The sequence below is a fragment of the Lissotriton vulgaris genome, chromosome 8, assembly GCF_964263255.1.
Source record: "Lissotriton vulgaris chromosome 8, aLisVul1.2, whole genome shotgun sequence".
NCBI lineage: Eukaryota > Metazoa > Chordata > Amphibia > Caudata > Salamandridae > Lissotriton > Lissotriton vulgaris.
In genome coordinates, this window is record NC_141696.1 from 109,490,423 (window position 1) to 109,512,590 (window position 22,168).

The 22,168-nt window shown below is 43.2% G+C and overlaps 1 protein-coding gene across 2 annotated transcripts in view; it reads left to right on the plus strand.

The window, feature by feature from the left end:
- Positions 1-19,564, plus strand: part of LOC147693559 (folate receptor gamma-like) — a 165,829-nt gene extending 146,265 nt beyond the window's left edge. For both annotated transcript variants that reach the window (XM_086933777.1, XM_086933778.1), the window contains exon 5: positions 18,263-19,564. In XM_086933777.1, the coding sequence (XP_086789903.1) occupies positions 18,263-18,546 (284 nt within the window). In that variant the 3' untranslated portion in view covers positions 18,547-19,564. The remainder of the gene's footprint in view (positions 1-18,262) is intronic.
- The last annotated feature ends 2,604 nt before the right edge of the window (positions 19,565-22,168 follow it).

Below are 22,168 nucleotides of genomic sequence, written 5' to 3' on the forward strand. Positions count from 1 at the left end.
CCGGCCACGCTAATACACCATCATTTTTGGTATATTGCATCCAATTTTCAAACCAGAGGACAGTATGATAAACATATTCACCTTTCATGTATGCTGCGGGTGTTTTGTACTTATGAAGTAGTTTTCCACCACACGTTTCAATTTTCTTATCAGGGTTAAATACATTTTTAAAATTCTGAAACCATGAGGACTTCTTTTCCTCTTTATCGTACCAATAACTCATGATTTAAAACTATTCCGTTTAATTTAGAAAAGATCGTAAGTATTTCCTTGTTGTTCCGCTACTCTAGCCAATCCGTGCGCGAAACTCACCAACAAGCCAATCCGGTTAAGCCACGTCACTACCTTGCTCAACCAATGGAAATACTGTTTTCAGAAAGGACCAATCCGCTAACAGATCGTTTTGGTCACGTGAACCAATCAGTGCACTTGCTGTGACGTATATCAACCAATCGCAGTGCGAACCCTGTGACGTATACTGCCGCTGCAGCTTCCCTGTCTCCGCTCCGCAAACTCACCCCTCCTTTACAAAATATTTTCACAGCGCCATTTTAAAACCATTCTTTTCTATGAAATTCAGTTAATAACTACAGAAAAACAAACCATTTGTCTTTTTCGCTAAACAAAGTGATAGTTTTTAGCAAACATTCAAGTTTTCACTCTCGTGAAATAGACGACGCTATTTTCACAAAATCATTTTTACGCATTCAAACGGAAAACCCTGTCCATGTATACATGAAATCTTTGGCAGGACTTTAACCAACCAATAGAAATCCTCAATCACTAGTAAGAATAGACAACGCTTCCTTACCCTTCACTCAAGCTTGGAAAAATCCTACTACTCTTTTCGCAACGAGTTTTAAAACTGGCTCCTGGTCCCTATACTCAAAGCTACAATTTCATAGGCAATCCTCACTATACATACAACCTGTCATACCTAAAAATCCCTAAACTTGTGCTGTACGTCCACAACACTAGTGATATATCAATACCACTAATTTGAAACAGAACAAATGAACTGTGTAACTTCACCTGTCACACTACTCTGCCGGCAACTTAACCAGGAATTTTCACACTGCTGGAAAAAACCTTTCGACTACATATAACAACTAGACAAACCTTAACATGTGTTAAACATGTATCCTATGTAATTACCATGTAACATGTCAGTTACCATAGTAACCGAACTCTGCTACCAGAGAATCAGGTGGACATGAAACCTGTATCTATAGGTATGCCCGTCCATTTTATCTCTTCATCCCCTGTCCATCTTTATATATGGCTGCGTGTCTGTCTGTATCAGCCTCTTTGTGTTAACTTGTGGACATGGAAACCAGGCATTTGTTTGTAATCTTTCATACATTTTCCTGTTTCTATCTCTTTCATGCCCCAATTTCTTTTAGTTTATCAGCACCTTGATTTTTTTTGTATCTCCTTCCTTCTTTTGCAGGTTATTTTCTCTCATGTTTAACCCTTGTCGATCAGACACCTAAGGACGGCTACTAACTGCTGCTTCCTTCAGGGAAAGATTCTTTCAGTCACAAGGCTCCTTGCCCATTCACTCTTTGGTGTTATAGATACACTGAGAGCCAGATCTGCAGCCAAAATAACTTAAGACATCTCTCCGACTTCGTATATCTGGAACTGTGTCAGATGTCTATGCGTATTTTGTCTGCTAGTCTCTGCGCATTGTAGATAGTGTGTGCACTGGATATCCTTCGGTATGTTCATATATTTACATGTTTGGGACATTGATGTCAATGTATGGTGTCTGTTTGTAAGGATGTTGCATATGTGTCTTTGCATTAGTCAGAGGACAAATCTATTGGCTTGGGGATCCCTGGGATCTGTAAAGCCTACTCGAGAGGGCCATGACTGCTAATAAAATGAGGAATATTAGCAGAATAATAAAGTGTATATAAATAAGAATGAAAAATTTAAAACTGAAGATTTTAAAATATTATCTAAATGTGAAGGCACTAAAAATTGGAGGCATAAACTTAAGTTACATTCCTCAGTTGATTCTTGGGGGCAGTGCACGTTCATCAAACAGAATATATTATGGATGATGAGCGGCCTCAATTGAATTTTGAAATGCTCCATCCTTCCTATTAAATTTGTTTTTAAAAATATATTTACTTGTGATTTAAATAAAATACTTCATTTGTGTATTTCTTTGGTGAATACTTGTTTCTGTATTTTTATGTATTGTTTTGCTTTGGTCGGGGTCCACTGATTCCAATAATGATTCAGTGGCAATCCTAGGATTCCAATAATGATTCAGTGGGAGTCCCCAGATTTCAATAATGATTAAGTGACATTCCACAGAAGTCAAAAGATGAAGAACCACTGATCTAAAGTAAGCAAATAACACTTGTCAGTAACTCAAGTAGAGATTAAAAAAGGAAGATACAGTGAAGCAAACAAAGCTGTGGCATAGCGAGATTGGCACAAATGTGTACACAACCTCATCCCTCTTCCAACCTCATGGTCCGTGGGTATCCGTGGTCAAGGGCGAAGTCAAGCAGGTCTCCTCTGACGACCAGTAGCTGTTCTCCAAGAAGAGTTAGCCACCTCACTGCACCATCTGGATTAATTGAGTCTTGATTTTAAGGTATTTTCTTCATTATCCGTCCTAAAAATCGGTTGTTAATCGTTTGCCAGTTCATCCATGCCAAGGAGCGTGTGAAGGTGCTGGTGGATTGTTTTGAAGTATGTGTTTCCCTTTTTTACAACTACGGCAGCAACCATGTTAGAACGTATCTGGATTTTCGCAGTGCGCAGCAGCTCGCTCATCGGATCTGAGCTCACTAAAGATCAAATATTGGTTGCACAGAAATGACAGATAATATGACTCATACCCAACTAGAAAGGCCAATGAGATGAACTTGACGGGAGAGCAGTGCCAGACTTATGGAGATTTATAGCCACTTTGCAACTTTGGCACCAGGACCGAGTACTCCGCCGAGCAGCCGGCTCTCCACCTGTCGTATTAGGAGTTACCCGCTGGGCTGGTGGTTTTACGGCGGCAGAGACATGGCAGCAGTATGTTTCCCTGATGGAAACTAGCCAGATGCCAATGCTGCCTACACTGCGCTGTTTCCAATGTACTGTTAAACATTTGGGTATTGTGCCACTGCTGAACAACTCTATTTAAATGACTATCAGGAAAGCAAGTATTTCCCTTTCTGGACATGCACGCCCCAGAACGTGATTCCAGCCAGTCGGGCGTAATTTTAATTTTTTTCATTATTTAGCAGTATGATATAGCACAAGCCTGATGCAAATGCAGTGGAGCGCTTTACATGTGAACTAGTGACAGTACACAAGGTCACAATTGCCCTCAGCTCTATATTTGGGCTCATTTACTGCCTTTCCTGTGACTATTACATGGTGGTGTCCCCCACCAGGTTATGGTTGGCAGAAAAGCGGGTCATGATTAGCCTGGTGGGGCGCTAGGCGGGAACACCTCCATCGGTTGCCTCTGCCTCTCTCGCCGCAGGAGCAGAAGTATCGGCAGTGGCATCAGTCTTGTGGCTATGTTCCCGCACTAACATCCTAATTGAGCGGCCAGACCGCCACGGAGGTGGCAGGTTAACAACCGAAAACGTGGAGGTGGTACACATCCCGCCGTCCTCCTATCAAGACCTTAGACTGCGTAGAGAGAGATCCAAGACTCCTGCCACATTGATCTTCTGCAAATTAGTATGTTTTGTCCATTTAAGTCTAAATCTAGTGCGGATCCCACCATCATGTCCGATCTCCAGCGGTAATAAATAATTTGATTGTACCCATTCATCAGCAGCTTTTTAGCTGTAGTTGCCAACATCTTTCATGGACCCAAAGGCTCCTGGGGGGCTACTTTAGGATCTGAATGTACAATATCTTCTATTTTCATCATTCCTATTTTCTCCATGATTTCCCTTAACATGATTTGCAATCATTCTTTGCCTTCCTGCTCCAGGTACGGTTCCCATGATGCGTGTATGGATCTACCTGTGCTAAGTATAGGGTGCGGCTCATCTAGGAGTCATATATCTTAGACAGGCTCCTTACGGATGCAAGTTTCCATCCTAGTCCATAAATGGTGATGTCACCATTGGGGTTTCATGGTGTAAGATAATTTTGCAACTGCATATTACGCATCCATTTTGCAGATCTTTGCCCATCAGATTAGATTTGCTTATGTCAATCTGTGCATGTTATTCCATGCATTAGTGGTGCCATAATTAAAAGTGCCTCCGCCAGACCTGGTTGGTCTGATTTTAAGTATCTCACAAAGGGGAGCTTTGATAGAACAGAGTGTCTAGCCAGGAGAATGTTTGTGAAGCCGTCTTTGAAGAAAGAGTTCCTGCGGCATTTATAACTCTGTCAAATGCACAAACATTTGAACAATACCTATTTGAGTACAGTCAAGTGATATAGTTCTGTTCACCAGTAACTATCTGGATCTTATCCTTTTGCTTGCGGAACTACCTTAACTGCAGCCCTTTGAATGATGCGGTGTTTCTGGTGAGGTCGCTTGCATTCATTACTCTCACTTTGAACAATGGATTTTCTGCAATATGGTGTTGAGTGCAGAATTCTCTTTAGGGTCCTGAGGGTAGTAAAACATGTAGCCAATAGTTTAGCTGCAGCTTCAGAACAAGGCTGCAATCAAAAATCCAGCTCCGGTTTCGTACAGGATCAACCGGTGTTGAAGTGGGTCCCATCATAGGGCCACAGGTTATTGGACCAGAGGTAATCTGTTCCTCCCACCACTAAAACGTGAGTTTTGTTGTTACTTTGCTGAAGCTCATTCTGACTCGTCCAATGTGTTTTTGCCATCAAATATGTCGGAAAACTACTGCCAAATTGATTTCTCGTTGCCCTTAGGTCAGACGATTTGGTGGGCATCACCGGCAAGGCCACGTTGTGTGAATCCAAAAGTGTGACGCAAAGTAGCTAGATTAAATAAAGTGAGCCCTCTGGAACACCACAGTGTGGGTTTTTTGGTAAAGAAAGTTTGGGTACCAGTGAGAGAGTGTGCCCCACTAAGAATGATACAGACCAATGCCCTCTTAGTTCCATTCCACTTAATTGCTGAACCAAAATGGAATGGTATACCCTGTCGAAGGCGACTGAAAGATGAAAATTGATATCAAGGCTGAAGCCTTCTGCATGACATGGACAGTCACTCATTGCCATAAACCTAAAGTGCCAAGCCCTGGAAGTTGTGCCTATGAAGGTCTAACCTTCCATCCAATAACTGATATTGCCCAATTAGAAAAGAGTGTAGCAGCTTGTATATTGGGGACAGAGCCAGGAAGTCTGCCAGATGGGAAGCAAAATCAGGGTTCCGCCACTTAATCAAACCGGTAACAGATATAGGACAAAACAATGGCAGAGTTGACCAATATCAGTTCTGCATTATCTATCACAAGTAATTACATGGTAATAGTAAAATTGTCCTTGGCTGTTACTTCACAGCCTCTAACCGGTTTGTTTAGAGAGATCAATGTGCATTATTAAAATGCCCCATAGGAACTGGTATAGCAAAAGGGGGGTGGAGGGGTCCCCGACCAATCTGTAAGCAAGTCCCAGTGATAAACAGGAAATGGGTTTTGGTTTCTGTCTGTCAAGTGTTTAGCCAAATCTGTGTGGTCTGGTGGGAAGCAAGAGAAACATATACTGAACGCTAGGGTAAGTTTTTTAAGTCTCATATTTGTTCAGACCTTTTAATTTCATGAAAATGTGATTTATAATATACTTTTAGGGGTTATCAGTCAGCACTCTTCTACCATTGGTCTGTTATTGCGTCATTCGCCTTTTTCATCTACATACTTTAGCACAGAGTGTGGGGCAATGGTGCAGCCTCTGGCAAACTTCACGATTCTGACGTTTCACAAGGAGCGCGTTCACAAACAGAGTAGCTCCCTTCTTTGCCAGGGGCTACTATGCAATTTGTGCTTTTTGAGATCAAAAAATAATTTTGCTTTTAGCCACCCTTTTTGTTTTAATTGAGAAGGGCTCAGCACCTTCTCCCAAAAATAAAGTTTTGCAAAAACCATGACAAAACAAGCATTGACAACTAAAAGGCGGGGAGCCAATGCAGGATTAATTGACTTTAGGAATGCTTGTTTTCTACCTCTTTCTGAGAGGCAGTTTGTTTCATTTAAGAATCTAATCAATTAGCTGTCTTATACTGTTCTTAACCATACTTTGTATCTAATTCAGAGTTTCATTTCGTCCTGCAAAACTGAAGGAATTTCCTAGAAGTCTTTGGCTGTGGGTCATTTTAAAGGAATGGCATAATCTCCTCCCGCCCCCTCCCCCCACTTATTCAATACTGGATATTGAGAGAGATGCGAAATGCAGGCTTTGCTGAGTGATGGGCAAGGCATGATGTGCAGAGAGAAGGTAAATTCAGGATGCACAGAAAGACCAGAAATAGGAGATACACGTAGAGATGGGGAATGCTGGATGCGCAGAGGGATGGGAATGACGATTGAGTAGAGTTGGGAATATTCGTTGCACAGATGCTAGAAATGCTGGATTTGCAGAGAGATGAGGCTGTTGGAACTCAAAGGAGGAGGGAAGGCAGGCGGGTTTCTGACAATTGGATATAATGGGGATATCTAAGGTGGAAAACATTTGGAAATAGGATAGAATCATTCAAACAAATGACTAATTAGGTCTTGTACCACAAGGTACGCAGTGCTTTAAATATCTACAACTGTGGGAGGCCCTGAGCGTCCATGAGAGGCAATTGCACGAGGCTCAAAAAATCTCCCCACTTGATAATTGGTCCCTCACAGACCTGCCTGTGAAAAAAGTTATAGCATAGATTTGTAAAACTTGAACCAACAACTCAACTGAAAAACTAATATAGGAATGGGAAAAACGGAATAGGATATCGGCTAATTAGAAGATGAAGAACAGGAGGAGCCTAGATGGGCTCCCCTTGAGGAATCAATGAAACCAGGCTATCACTTAGAACAATTTTTTTAATACTACAGCACATGTACTACACATGAGGAAGGCTGAGAATAATGTGATACATTCAACCAGATCTATGTCTTCATGGATGTGGGATATATGGAACTTTCTCCACAAATGGTGGGAAATTCTGAAAGATTGTTACTTTTTGGAAAAGAAGAGGTACACAACTGAACAAAATGCAGTATCTGCCGTAGATTAGTGTCTTGCCTGACCCCTTCTGCAGGATCACCTCAGATTTTTGCCTTCTTTTGCTGAACTCGCTTTTGTTGGTTTTTAAGACTCTGTGCACTTTTCCCATCTTAACTAGTACTAAAGTTATTGTGCTCTCTTCCTAAACATGGTAAAGTTGGCTTACTTCTAATTTGCACATTACTTTTCCTTACAAGTCCCTAGCAAATGGTACCAAGGGTCTGTATATTAAATGCCGCCAGTGGTCTGCAACACTCATTGTGCCACCACTAAAGTAGCATTGTAAAACATGTCTCAGGCCTGCCACTGCAACCTGTAGTGCAGTTTTAATGGTCTAAGCTTTCCTTTTTAATGCTTATAAGTCACCCCTAAGATAGGTCCTGAAAGGTTCACGTGGCAGGGTGCATGGTATTTAAAAAGTAGAACATGTGTTTAAGTTTTAAATGTGCTGGGAGTGAAAAACTCCTGCAGTCCTTTTTCATTGTTGTAAGGCTTATTTTTCCCGTAGGCTAATGCTGGATTACTTTATTTCCGTTACAGAGTGCTAACGTTAGTTTGGGAGCAGATAAAAAATACTTCTTGAACTCTTTTAAATTGTAATTTGAAACCCACTTTAATGGTAAAGTCAGATTTTTAAGTACAATTTCAAAAATTTCACTTTTAGTTAGTTGGCATTTTTGTGCCCAAATTAACAGTGCCCTTCTGCCAGTATCCAGGGTTACATGACATGGCTGTCTCACCTGTAGTGGGTTGTTGATTCCTTCCTGACATAGGGACAAAGAGGCTTAGTTGTGGACAGGATGGGCTATCTTAACAGAATGGCTGGGGGAAGAGGGCTTTACCTACTACACATACAAAGGAACCTGGCACCAGGCCTGCCCTTGCTTTTGTCACTGTAGACCGAGATGACCAAACCCAAGAAGGATGGGGAAACTGGACAGAACCAGTCAGGCATTGGGCTAGAGGTTGCCCCCTACACACACACAGGCTGGCACTGGGGATAAAAGGTAACACTCAGACCCCCATTTCAGATCACTTCTGGACCTGTGGATGATTCCGAAGGAGGACTGCACTGCTGCTAGAAGGACTGGCCTGCTGTCTTAAGAGGAAAGACTGGAGCTGCTCCTTTGAACACAGGACCACCAGAATGAATCCAAGTGGTAGCTGGCTAGCCTCCTCCATGAGCAACAGAGAGGCAATAATCTTCCAGTGGCCTCCTGGCAAATGCCCAGCTGACCAGCAGCACCCGGACCTGCCTGATTCCTTTTACTGGCCTCTGCTGGAGTGAGTCTTGATCACCAAAAGATGCCTTCCAGCTCTTGAACTCTTGGTTGGTATCAGTAAGAACTCCTTCACAAGAAAAAGGTGAAAATCCTGAAGTTTCCGCTCTTTCCAACAGCTAACGGGCCTAATTGCATAAAAGACTCCGCCACCTGCGATTACCGCCAATGCAAATTTCTGGTGAGATCTGCTCTTAGCGCCAACATCAACTGTCTGCAATGACCAGCAACACAAGACTTACACGTCAAGCTGCTATGAACTGTCGGCTAAGATCTGCCAACACGAAGCCCCACAGCGTCAACTGGTTCTTCACGCTACAGCAACGACCATCAGTGAGGCTCAACCTGCTCGTAATGCCTAAAGCCTCTTTGCAGCTACCTCTAAGGCAGATGCAACTCTTCTTGCCAGACTTGAGAAAATAACTTCTTAGCAGGACTAACCTGGTCTCTGTATCTGTTCTATGCTTCATTGCAGTAGGCCTGTACTTGTGACTTTACCCTGGTCTAGCTTGGCCAGAGAACACGAGTGGTGCTTTCTACTTCTTGGCTCTATTTTTATAAAAACTTTAAAGTTCAGTATCTCCAGTTCTGTTGATTGGATTAGGTTTGTTTTGGTGTGTTTTTATTTATTACACATGTACTCTATTTTTCTAAGTTGGTTTTGGATTTTTCTTATGTTGTATTTCCACTTTATTAATGCTTGTGTGCTGCCTAATTACTTTATACATTGCTTCTAAGTTAAGACTGACCACTTTTGGGCCAAGCTACTACAGGGTTAAGAATAATTTATTTGAGTGACGACTTGTGGTTCACCCTGACAAGCATTGTTTTCTATTTGAGTGGGCCTTTAACCCCTTCCGTGCGGTGCACGTTTAGCGGACGTCACGTGCACTACCTCGGTAGTGCTGGGCACGTCCGCTGAACGTTCCGGCCCCGCCCGCGTAATAGAATGTTCCGCTCCAGCACGGAACGTTTGGCGCAGCGGAGGGGTTAAAACCCTCAACTGTCAAACCCTCAACTGATAACCCGGTTTCTTAAAGATGTCAAAATAAGTGTCATGAGTATTGGGGGGGGAAACTGTGGGGGGGGGCAGAGAGAGAATCTCCACCCAAATATAAATGTGTAACACACAGGCTTCATGGTGGCCCGACAAAATGTAGCCAGATTATGGGCGCTGCTCAGAAATGGACTGGCACATGTACTGGTTGTGTGGAGCTGAGAAAGAGTCACTTGAGTAGAGGTTGCCCATGCAATCACCATAAGCTATGGGGACTGCATGACTTAGAATTATTAATTAATTAGAGCATAGAACCTTAAGGAAGTGATGGTGATTGATTGAACAAAATGTGGTCCATTGATATATTGAGGGTCGAAAAGAGTAAGACTGACTGGTTCTCCTGGCCAGTGATTATGTCCATGAGAGATGTGAGATGCCATGGAGTGAACTTTACTTATTGTCAATTGATCTGTACATGAAGGATTTTACTTATTGCTGATTTGAGACCTGGCAGTTGATTATGATTATTTATTTTGAAAAGCAGCAAAATGTTATGAAAAAAAGATATTTCAAATTAGTAGGAAATGGGAATATGGATGAGCATATATAACGAAGAATGGACGGTAAATTGAGGTATCAATCCAGGAAGATCTTGAATATATGATATGCATGAAGACCAGAGCAAGGATCAGAAGTTTGAGCAGCAGTTTAGGGGCTGCATTAGTTTCAGAAGGGGGGTGGTGGATGTCCAGAAACCTGCGAAATATCTGAGGTTAGTGGAAAACCTAGGGTCTTCTTTACATATCTGACCAATAACCAGGGATCAATCAGATGAAAGGGCTGCTTATCATATAAAACTAGACATTCAGATCACAGAAGAGAGAATTGTCAAGATAATGAATCAAATTAAACCATTGAATGTCCTAGATTTAGTGGGGATAGTCAAGTCTATTGTTTTATAGATGACTTGCTTTTCATATCTGAACACAAGGTCAGTCAAACCCACTGCTCCTTGCATCAGTATAAATACAGTCAGAGTCCTATTTCCTTTTAATGGTTGCTAGGAACACAGGACTCCGAAGAATGATGATCCGCCTTGCCATGTATGCCCGCTCTTAATAAACGGAGAGAAGAGTAAAAGTCTTGTGTTGGGTACATCCAAATACAAAGAATTCTGGTATATTTACCAATGTAGGCTTGATGGGGTTACAGAGTACAAATATTTGAGTTTAAATTTTGATCAGGTACCATCATGGAGCTCATTATTTAAGACTAAAAGATTGACTAATTGACAAGTTCTCTAATGAGCTACTATGATTTGATTGGAAATGTGGAGAGGGTACTGTGAGCCAATGTAGCTAAAACCACCCTAGTCGTAATGCACGGCTCCTATTTCTGTTTCACAATCCTGATAAACTCAACAAATCTGATGCTTGAATATCACGTAGGTTAATGGATTTCAACAAAGACATCCCATTAGAGGCGATGCAGCTAGAGTTGGAATCGCCTTCCACAAAAGTCGAAATAATTCAGGCGACTCTGTTCCAGTATATCACCCTGTCTCGATCTCCATTATACATTCGATATTAACTGGATTGTGAGCAATTGATAGCCGTTCTAGAACGAGACTTGTCCTTCCGGACTCCAAGGCTAGTCTCCCCTAGATAAAAGTATGTGTAAAAGAAAAAAAATGAGGGAATGGTTGTGCAAAACAAATGCAGCTACAACAGTAATGTATCCGCCTTACCATTCCTTACTGAATTGCGAGCCCTCCGGATGTACAACCAACTCCAACAGTTCACCCAATGCATAATACTAATGCTGGCGAGGCTCACACCTTTCCCAAACATAGACGCAAAGAGCAAATGGTTCTGAAGTTTGAACAATAGCAGTAAATTTCCCCTTTGTGTAGAGAGCAGAGAAATACTTAATCATATCTAGTCCAACTCTAAAGAGTTGGAGGCATTGCAATTATTCAACCTTTGTCTCCATGATTTTGAGAGCACAGTATAGCTTTATAGCCCAATGCCAAGGGCTATACCAGTTGTTGAAGCGCAAGAATCCTAGTTATAAACCTGAGCAGCAAATGAGGGCTTTTAACAACAGCAATAGTGTGAGGCAGAAGACCAAAAGGTTATTAGATCATTCCAGTCACTGAGGAGAGAATGTTCTACATTAAAAAGGGAGGAACAGAAAGAGCAGCATTGGAATGCTGTAATAGAAGGATTATATCAGCTATTACAAGCTCTGAGACACCGGATGTCTTCAGTGAAGCTCCCAACATTCCACTGTTCTAATCTAGCCTAATAGCCCACTGCTGAGGGCTATACCAGTTGTTAAAGGCCCTGAACCGGAGTGTGGCTTGGGCCTATAACGAGGGAGAGGGCCTTTAACAACCAGTATAGCGCAAAGCAGAAGGGCTATATGGCTATTAGAACATTCCACTCACTAAGGGTAGAATATTCCAAACTAAAATGCAAGAAAATTAAAAACCATTGGAATGTTAGCGCTCCGGGATTATACCAGCCATTATAAGCCTGGAGCTACTCTATTGTCTTCAGTGGAGCGCTCAACATTCCAGTGTTCTAATTGAAAACATCAACTCATTAGTATGTCAATCATCAGCCTTATTTTAATAATTTACACTTTTATTTCTAATCTATGTTTATACAGTTTATTTTATACCTGAAATGAAGCACTAGTAAAAACATAACTAATATGATGGGGTATATTTAAAATCAAGATGTGATTGGATCACCTGTTAATGTTTTATTAGACAATTCACCTTGTGGGGTGCCTAAGCAATCTTTGTCTAATATTTGCCTGGACTTGGATGGACTTTGTTATCAGCTTTGCTTTATTTAAGTTCACCTGCTCTCTTGTTTTGAAATAAAAGGTGTTTTGCATCCGCACTGCAATCCCTTAATTTTGTTAATCAATCTCATGACCTACTTCCAGACACAAACTTTGCAGTCACACTCTTTCTGTAACGCAGCAGCAGGCTGCTCCAACCAAGTTTCAAGTGCAAGTTTGAAACTTGGCTGGTACGACCAGGGAATTCTAATGTGAAACTCAGTCACGGGGGTCTACACTGGCATCTGTATTGACGAGAGAGGAACTGAAGCAAGAGCCTTTTTTTTTTGCTTAAACGCCTATTTCACCTCTTCGGGACCCATGCTCGTGTGTGAATTCCTATCTCATGTGCCAGGTAACAGGAAAAGTGCAGCAGGTCAAAATCTCTTCTAACAAGTTCTGCAAACACATATAAACTCGTAGGCATAATTTGTTTGACTAAAACTGAATAAGGTAAGATTGTGCATCTTACTTCAAAGGAAAAGGCAATTTATGAGATGTTTGCAGTGTAAGAGTTACCAGCTGAAGGGGATGAGGGGCGTGTGGATGGAAACATGGGCTGCCGGGATTCTCATGGTCTATCCAGTGAGCCCAGATTCTGAGCGTAATCACCTAAGGTGGCCGATGCATGATGATGACGTCATGGCCATATTCATTGAGGGAAACCATTTCACAGTTCAATTAAGTTCAAACAGTCATTCACAATTTAGATGATGTCCAATCTCAGAATTTGAATGACACCCCACATCATTCGTTTAAGTTAATTGGTCATCTTTAGTACAGGATCCGTCTATACCTATATGTGTTGCTGCAGTGAGATGACGCAGCTGGCCCGAATCATTCCAATGAGATAAAAATTGCATTTTGTAATAAGTACAGATGGTTTCTTTTATGGACGTTGCATGACAAACTATTTTAAGCCAATCCAACTGCACCGTAGCAGATAGATGCTTCACTATCCTTGCACTCTGGTGGAACTACTTAAGAAGCGGATTAAGACCAATCAAATGCCTGGTGAGAAGGTCCGCATGGAGGTGGAGCCACACACCCTTTTCAATACCGCTTTCAAAGCTCTTTGTATGACTGTATGCGCGTAGGTGCACACCTACAGCAGCCTATAGCCAAACATCATATGGTACCTTTTTTTTACTCCAAATTAATTAACAAACCAAGGATCACAACTGCACACCTTGAACATCCGGCATCTCTGCACCCTTCTGAGCTGGAGATCTGCGGGAGATTATCTCTGTGTTTAACAAGTTCAAGTTCAAGAATTTATATAGTGCACTACTCACCCAGAGGGTCTCAAGGCGCTTGGGGATGGCGTTCATTATTTATCGAATAGCCAGGTTTTAAGTTCTTTTCTGAAGGAGATGTGGTTCTGTGTAAGGCGGAGGTGGGTGGGGAGTGAGTTCCAGGTCTTGGCAGCCAAGTAGGAGAAGGATCTACCTCCCATGGTGGATCTTTGGATGTGCGGAATTGCGGCGAGGCCTTGATCGGAGGATCTTAATTGGCGGGTGGGTGTGAAGAAGGATAGTCGAGTGTTGAGGCATTCGGGCCCTAGTTTGTAGAGGGCCTTGTGTGCGTGGGTGAGGAGACGGAATGTTATTCTCTTGTTGACGGGGAGCCAGTGGAGGTCTTTCAGGTGGCCGGTAATGTGATTTTGGCGAGGGATGTCCAAAATGAGTCTCGCTGATGCGTTTTGGATACGTTGGAGTTTTTTCAGTAATTTGGCTGTTATTCCGGCGTAGAGGGTGTTTCCGTAGTCCAGTCGACTCGTGACTAGTGCGTGGGTGACAGTTTTTCTGGTCTCGGAGGGGATCCAACTGAAGATTTTTTTGAGCACACGAAGTACGTTGAAGCAGGAGGATGAGACGGCGTTGACTTGTCTGGTCATCGAGAGTGAGGAATCTAGGATGAAGCCCAGGTTGCGTGCGTGATGTGTGGGTGCTGTGCCCAGAGCCGAATGCCACCATGAGTCGTCCCAGGCAGAGGGGGATGATCCTAGGATGAGCACCTCCGTTTTGTCTGAGTTAAGTTTTAGGCGGCTGGTTTTCATCCATTCGGCAACTTCTTTCATACCTTCGTGAAGATTGGTTTTGGCGGAGTTAGGGTCTTTGGTGAGGGAAAGGATCAGCTGGGTGTCGTCAGCGTAGGAGATGATGTTAAGGTTGTGTTGACGCGCGATGGATGCGAGTGGACTCATGTAAACGTTGAAGAGGGTGGGACTGAGTGATGATCCTTGTGGTACACCGCAAATGACTACGGTAGCCTCTGATTTGAATGGGGAGAAGTCGTACTCTCTGGGTTCTTCCGGCGAGGAAGGAGACGATCCAGTCCAATGCTTTTCCTTGTATTCCGATGTTGTATGAGGGTGCTATGACAGACTGTGTCGAAGGCGGCGGTGAGGTCGAGTAGAATGAGGGCCACTGTTTCTCCGTTGTCCAGTAGTGTTCGGATGTCGTCTGTGGCTGCGATGAGGGCGGTTTCGGTGCTGTGTTTGGCTCGAAAGCCGTTCTGTGAGGGATCGAGGGAGTTGTTGGCTTCGAGGAAGGCGGCGAGTTGGCTATTGACGGCTTTCTCGATGACTTTTGCCGAGAAAGGGAGGAGGGATATTGGGCGGTAGTTTTTGAGTTCAGAGGGGTCTGCTGTGGGTTTCTTCAGGAGGGCACTGACTTCGGCATGTTTCCAGCTTTCTGGGAAGGTAGCAGAGTTGAAGGAACAGTTGATAACATCACGGAGGTGGGGTGCGATGATGGAGTCTGCTTTGTTGAAGATGTGGTGGGGACATGGGTCAGTTGGCGAGCCAGAGTGGATGGAATTCATAAGGCGGATGGTGTCTTCGGTGGTGATTGGGTTCCAGGCGTTGAGATTGTTGGAAGGCGGTATAGGTTCTGAGGGGGGTGGGTAGGATTGTTTGTTGCTATTGTTTTTGAAGCTGTTATGTATGTCGGCAATTTTGTTGTAGAAGAAGGAGGATAACGAATCGCAGAGGTCTTGGGAGGGGGTGATGTCGTTTGAGGCTGCGGTGGGGTTGGTAAATTCTTTGACGATATTGAATAGTTCCTTGCTGTTATGGGCATTGTTGTCGATTCTTGAAAGCTGATTTCTTGGTGGATCGAATCAGCTGGTGGTGTTTGCGGGTGGCTGCCTTGAAGGTGGTCATGTTGTCGGTGGTTGGGTTTTTTCTCCATGTTTTCTCGAGAGTACGGCAAAGTTTCTTGGATTTTTTAAGGTCATCGTTGAACCAGGGGGCCTTTTTGCTGTCTTGTTTGGTGTGATGGTTTTTCATGGGTGCTAATTCGTCAGCGCTGTGAGTGATCCATTGTTTGAATTTGATGGCAGCTTGGTTAGGGTCAGATGAGAGGGCAGGTGGGTTTTGGTTGAGCGATGTGAGTAGTTGGTAGGTGGTGATTTTGTTCCATTTTCTTCGGGGAATAGGTTGTGGGGGATTGTGGGTCGAGGTGCTTTTGTAGCTGAAGTGAACACAACTGTGGTCCGTCCAATGGAGAGCTGTGGTGCGATCAAAGGAGATGTGTTTGCTGGAAGTGAAGATTGGGTCTAGCGTATGTCCGGCTATGTGGGTGGGGGTGTCGACAAGTTGTTTGAGTCCGAGATTGGCTAGGTTATCCAGTAGGGTGGTGGTGTTGCTGTCGTTATTCTTTTCCATGTGGAAGTTGAGGTCTCCTAGTAGGATGTAGTTCTCGGAGGCGAGGGCATGTGGACTGATGAAGTCAGTGATGTCCTCGCTGAATTGTTTACGTGTTCCTGGAGGCCTGTAGATTAGGGTGCCTCTGAGTGTGGTTCTGGGGTCAGTGTGGACCTGGAAGTGGAGGTGTTCGGCGGTTGAAAGGTTAGCGTCGGAGCTGGTCGTGATTTTGACGGTGTTTTTATGGACGATGGCGATGCCTCCTCCTGTTTGGACGGGGCGGCCCTTCATTTGGTGTTTCTGGTGGAGTTCATAAATGTAAAACACCTTCCTAATTCTGAGAGTTTACAACGTTAAATCATTTCCTGCAAAATTAGTCATGGGGAAACATCCTTGAAAGATCCTTCCAACTGCAGGTGGCATGTCTCCATCAATCAGGCGCAATGCTACGACTTCATATATGGGCTGACCAAAAATCTGTCCAATCACAATGCTTGTCAAGAAGATTAACAAACGGGTGGAGTCGAAGCCCCGATATCCATGTACTGTCAGTCCCAAACTGCACTAAGTGTATGCCTGTGGTTTTAGGCTATCAGGGCGGAGAAGCAGCATTGTGTTACAAGCCCTGGAGGTGGTGTGCATTAGAAACTAGGGGCTTTGTAAACTCCACAATAACATAAACCAATATCCAGCTGCTGCTCCTACTTCCAAAGACAAAGCACCTTAATTCACTCACCACTTACTCCTAACCACTATGCAAACGCCTTCCTAGTTGAGGGAGTTCACAAGGTAAAACCCCTCCCTACAGTATTTCTCACAGGGTTTCACCATGCAAAGTCCTTTCCTGCTGTATTTGACATGGCCCTTGTGCTCATTATGTCTATATCCGAGCTGAGCAATTGAACCACATTTTATATGAGCTAAGACAATTGCTACCCAATCAAATGGGATGGGCCCGTAGCCCTTAGACCACTACTACTGGACCCCACTAAGTGCCAAGTGCAGAACGCTAGCATTTGACCTTGAAGGTAACGGGGCAAAGCAGTTCAAGGTGAACTGGGGGAGGTGTTGTGGGTAGAAACTCTGAAGTCTGCAGAGCACACAGTAAGAATTCATAAATGAATGTCCAGACAGTGCTTTCACTTTTAAAAATAAATAAATGACTTTAACTCACAAACTAACACAGAAAATACAATTCTAAACGTTGACAATGACTCTCTACGCCTTCTAAACAAGAAATCTGTGCAAGACATTCTTTGTGTTCAAAAATACATTGAGGGCTCCGTTGTATTTCATTTTTCACGGAGTTCACAACGTAAAAGACGCCCTCTCAATTGTATTTGTCTTGAAGGGAATCATTTAAACCCCCTTCCTGTTGCATTCATCAGATGATTCACAATATAAAACCCCTGACTATGTGTTTATCTGAGAATGTTCAGTTTAAAGCCCCTTTCTGCGGTATTTGTCACTGAATTACTCAGTACAAAGCCCCTTCTAGCTGTATGTCATAAGGTTACTTTATACACAATCCCTAGCTGCTGTATTTGTCACAGGGTTACTTTATACACAGTCCCTTGCTGCTGTATTTGTCACAGGGTTACTTTATACACAGTCCCTTGCTGCTGTATTTACCAGTGAGCTCGGAGTTAACTTCATAGGCAGAATGACACAACTGCTGACCAATCAAATGCCTATAGAGGAAGAAGATTGTCATACCCTCTCTAAATACTGCTTTTAAAGCTCTTTTTCATGATCACATGAGCTCTGGTTGACAATTGGAGCTGGTTCCAGAAAATTGAAAGTGGATATATTACAAGCAATGCATGTTTCATCAATAGCAAGATATTGGAGGCCACCGGTCTGCATTGTGAGTTAGTTTTAAAGCATCCAAGGTAAGTGGATTCCTACTAGCGTCGAACTGATTTGGAACATGGGTCTCTTGTGCGGTCTCTTTTTTTTTTGAATTTTTTTTTTTTACATGAACCTTAAAATCAAGCTGTAACAACTTTCAGGTTTCTCCAGCCTAGTAACCCTAAGAAGAGCCAAAACACCTTCTTGACCCACGGAAAGCCCTAAATTGTAGACTTATGAAAGTGAACAGAAAAACTGGAGATATATTTGAGGGAACTCTTGTCATATGTTCACTTTGAGAGGGCCATATGAAGCAAGTAGGTTCTAAAACAAATGTATGTGTTTGTTGAATATACTGATAGGTGTTATCCACACAGTGAGACTCTCTAACATTTAAGATGTGCTTTTGTAGAAAATGCTTTTATAATGTTATTTAACCCCCTATTTTTGTCTTCACTGTAGGATTTAACCGTTGTCCAGAGAATGCCACATGTGTAAAGTTCACCGACATGTTTCCGCAGCCTTCGGACCTGTGTGTGAATATTTGGAGTAACTCGTACAAGTACTCCACCTACACAAGAGGCAGTGGGCGCTGCATGCAAATGTGGTTTAATGTCGGCGAAGGGCAGGAAAACCCCAACGTCAAAGTAGCAGAATTTTATGCCAAGAACTCGGGCCACGTTCCATCTAACCACTTCGCCCTCCCACTCCTAGTGGCTGCTCAGTTTCTGAAATGGGCAATTTAAGAACAAAGGCTGCACTTCTTTTTCTCTTTTGTGCTATTGAGGATTGGCAGAGTTTCAGGCAAAAGTACCAATTGCTTACAACTCGTACTTCTAAGTAATATTCTTACTATATTTGTTGGAAATTTCCTATTGGCCAACCAACATGTACGTCAAATGTTGAATCATGTGAACTTTTAAGCAAATCTCCATGTGTGCCTTACAGCTGTGTGAAGATAAATCAGACTGGTGTATCGCACGGGATGTATTTTGGTTGTTCAATGTGCTGTAGGACACGCACAGCTGTCTCATTCCAGGACTACCAGTGCTTGGTTTTCATGTTGGAAACAAAACTCGCATGTTGCCTTGATATGGGAATCTTGGAAACCAGGAGTGACCCATGATGACTGACTCTAGTGAAAAGTGCTTTGTTCACCATTATGATGTCACTAGCCAGGTGAACCAGCTTGCCCTGGAATCGATGAAGTGCAATAAGGTTTGATCCAAAAGTGATTATCCGATCCACCGAATCGAGACCTCGAAATCCATTCAGTTTATTTACATATCTATGGGTCCTTGATCTATTCGGCTATCACAATGCGAGCTGTTGAATTTCTGCTATTTTCTTTCCGACCCAAACCTCTCTCTACGTAAGGGCACTTTTAGTTTGTCACTTAAGACAAAAAGCTAATTAAATGCAACCGACCTCCGAGACCAGCTGTGAAATATAGGATTGATAACAATGACAACAAAATTCAGTTGTCACCAGAAGGACAAGAGGCAATGCAGATGGCTCAGAGAAATGTTACATCTGGTATCCAAGGTTCTACAGCAGTTTGTGGGAGAAAGTACACTTTGCTGAGCAAATGCAGTAGCCTTGCTTTGAAACAAATGTAGACGTCCTATTAGCAAGGAGCAGATTGGCGGCAAATGTTTATAGCATTTCATTTTGGCATTGTTCACATGCCACCAAACAAAATGCACATGCTGGTACCTCCTGATTTGTCTTGAATAATCATGAATAAAATTCTTAATTTATGATGTTTTTCACTGCTGATTAATTTATTATTTTCAAATGTAAATTGAATTGCATTCCAAACTGTGCTCAATGGAAGTTTTGTGTAATCTCCAAGCCAAATGTTTCAGGCTGTCTTCCAGGTTGACTCTCACAGCCCTCATCAAATGAGGCTAAGTGTTCCATCAGGTGATCACATCTCTGTTAGGCAAGCAGCCTTTCCCTTCCTCTTCTGCCATTCAAAAGCACCTACACATTTTAAAGCCACCTTGAGCAAAGCAGTACATCCAGGGAGTTCAAACGCTCACAAAGTATATAAGTTGTGATGTCAAGCCCTCTACTATATAAGGTGTGATGTCAAGCCCTCTACTTGCTTCTCTACTCCGAAAGGTGCTCAGATCCTCTGGAGAATCCCATTTGTGTTTGTCGAGAATCTACGAACATGTTGATTAAGCTCCTAGGGTTTCACACTACCTTTCATATTGAATTTCATTAGTGAACTTCACTTTTCTCAACGGGTATGCTATTTTACTACCTGAGCACCAATGCAAATGAGGTAGGATGACCCAGCAAGCTGTGTGGTAAAATGGCCAATCTCCAGAGATTTTGTGCAGCTTACCTCCTTATGGCAGCGTTATGCTCATTGGCCAGTGAGTCTTTAGCAGGTCGCCAATTGCAGACTTCACTGCCAGGCATGATGTAATTTGTGCAGGCATTCCCTTGTAGAAGCAGGAAGGCAGATGTTTGTACATATGTACTGCAGTGGAAAAAGTATCATGACTGGAGGCTCTAACACCTACAGTCTAGATCAACTACTGTATAAAGAAAATTACTCCCACATGTTCTACTTACTTAATAAGTAGTGTGTCCTCCTTCAGATGAGTTTAAATAAAGCAAACTAATTAGGTATAGAAAAGCTGGAAAGGGGAATATAATATACTCTAGTCTAACCAAGCATAATTGTTTCAATTACTCAAAATAATTTATAGAACACATTTGCAAGTTAAAAAAACATATCATCTTGAGCTATAGATGGATGCACTGACCAGAAGATGAATGAAGAGGCGACAGGATGTGATGTAAGAAAGCAGAGTGATATGAGTACTGCAGGATGTATTTATTGAAGAAAGCACAGATTCGTTTTCCCTGAATGTAGGTCGAGTACACACTATGCAACAAATTGACATGGGTATATGCAAACAAATTAGCCTCCCACTTGAAGGCCGTCCACAAGACAGTTGAACGATGGCCTATATAAAACATACCGTGAGCAGTAATCTTATCGAAGGAGCAATGGCAATCCTTCAGAAGAACACAAATATTAAAACTAGTCATTTGATCTGAGTTTGAGCATACTAAATAGCATGCCATAAACTTAAAATTAACAAGTGGATGGAATTGGAAATCCAAAAGGGAATTAAGTAATTAAGAAGTGTTGGGCTAAATTACACTGGATATGTGGGACCATCCATCACCGCTACTTGCAAAATCAATATATAATTTCATTATTTTCATTTCAAGTTACAACTAATGGCCCTCTCTCCTAATTATTATTAGCATGGGGAAATGGAGACATTAAGGGCCATCCAGCAAAGTCTGTTGTTGTACAGGTGACCACAGTGGAGAAGTGTGGCTCAATGATTAGAGTGGCAGACCCTGATGCAGAGGTCTAGCCCGGGACCAGAGTTCAATTCCCCGCCTCAGCGAGTCTTGGGCTCAAAATTCCACGGACCTGATAATTCTCGCCTCAGTGCCTATTCCAATCATGGAGTGCCACTCTGCAACTCTGGGCAATAGCTTGCTTAATCTCCACAACGGCCCCCACAACGCTAAGGATGCCTGGCCTCCACCTTCGGAGTGCCCAGGAGTGGACGCCTCACAGGGAAAGCCAGGATGGGTTCCACAGCGGTATTCGTACAAGCGCCTTGAGACCCTTGCGTGTGAGTAGTGCGCTATACAAGTATCAATTTACAATTTTTTATATTTACACCGATTGTACACCCCTCCATACAAGCTTTGTGGTGTTCATCAGTGTCCTTTGTTTGTTTGTGTATCCTGATCTACATTCTTTTTTATTTCAAGATCTTTATTTTATATAATAAGTATATATGGCAAATAGGGGTGTGGCCAGGCAGCAAGGCAAAATGGCTGCGTAAGGCGCAGCTCTGGGACCGGCCCCATCCCGTCGTCTATCAACCCGACCACAGTCTAATGCTTCGGAATACTGCCTGATCTGAACCTGCCAACCCCGGTCTCTCTCCGTCAACGGAGACCGTCAATTCGCTTGCTGCGAAGATGGGGCCTGGCGACTGAGCTCACGCCGGGACCCACAGTGCTCAGTGGGGCGCGACGGAGCTCCGCCGGATTTGACAAATTACTGCGGTGGTGCCGCAACTGGAGGGCGCCACTACTGGACATCACAGGACTCTCCCGCATTGCCTGGCTGGGGCTTTTTGAACTTGCGGCACATCTGGATAACTCAGGACCGACCAAAGAGATTGATACGGTCTGCCCGTCTGCCCCGCGCCGCTGCCTGTCTTTAACCCTGGGACGGTGTCGGGTGCCGCGGGCGCCCTTGGCAAATCGTTTCCGCCCTCATCTCCCCCCCTTGCTGGAGAGGTGAGGCCCGGG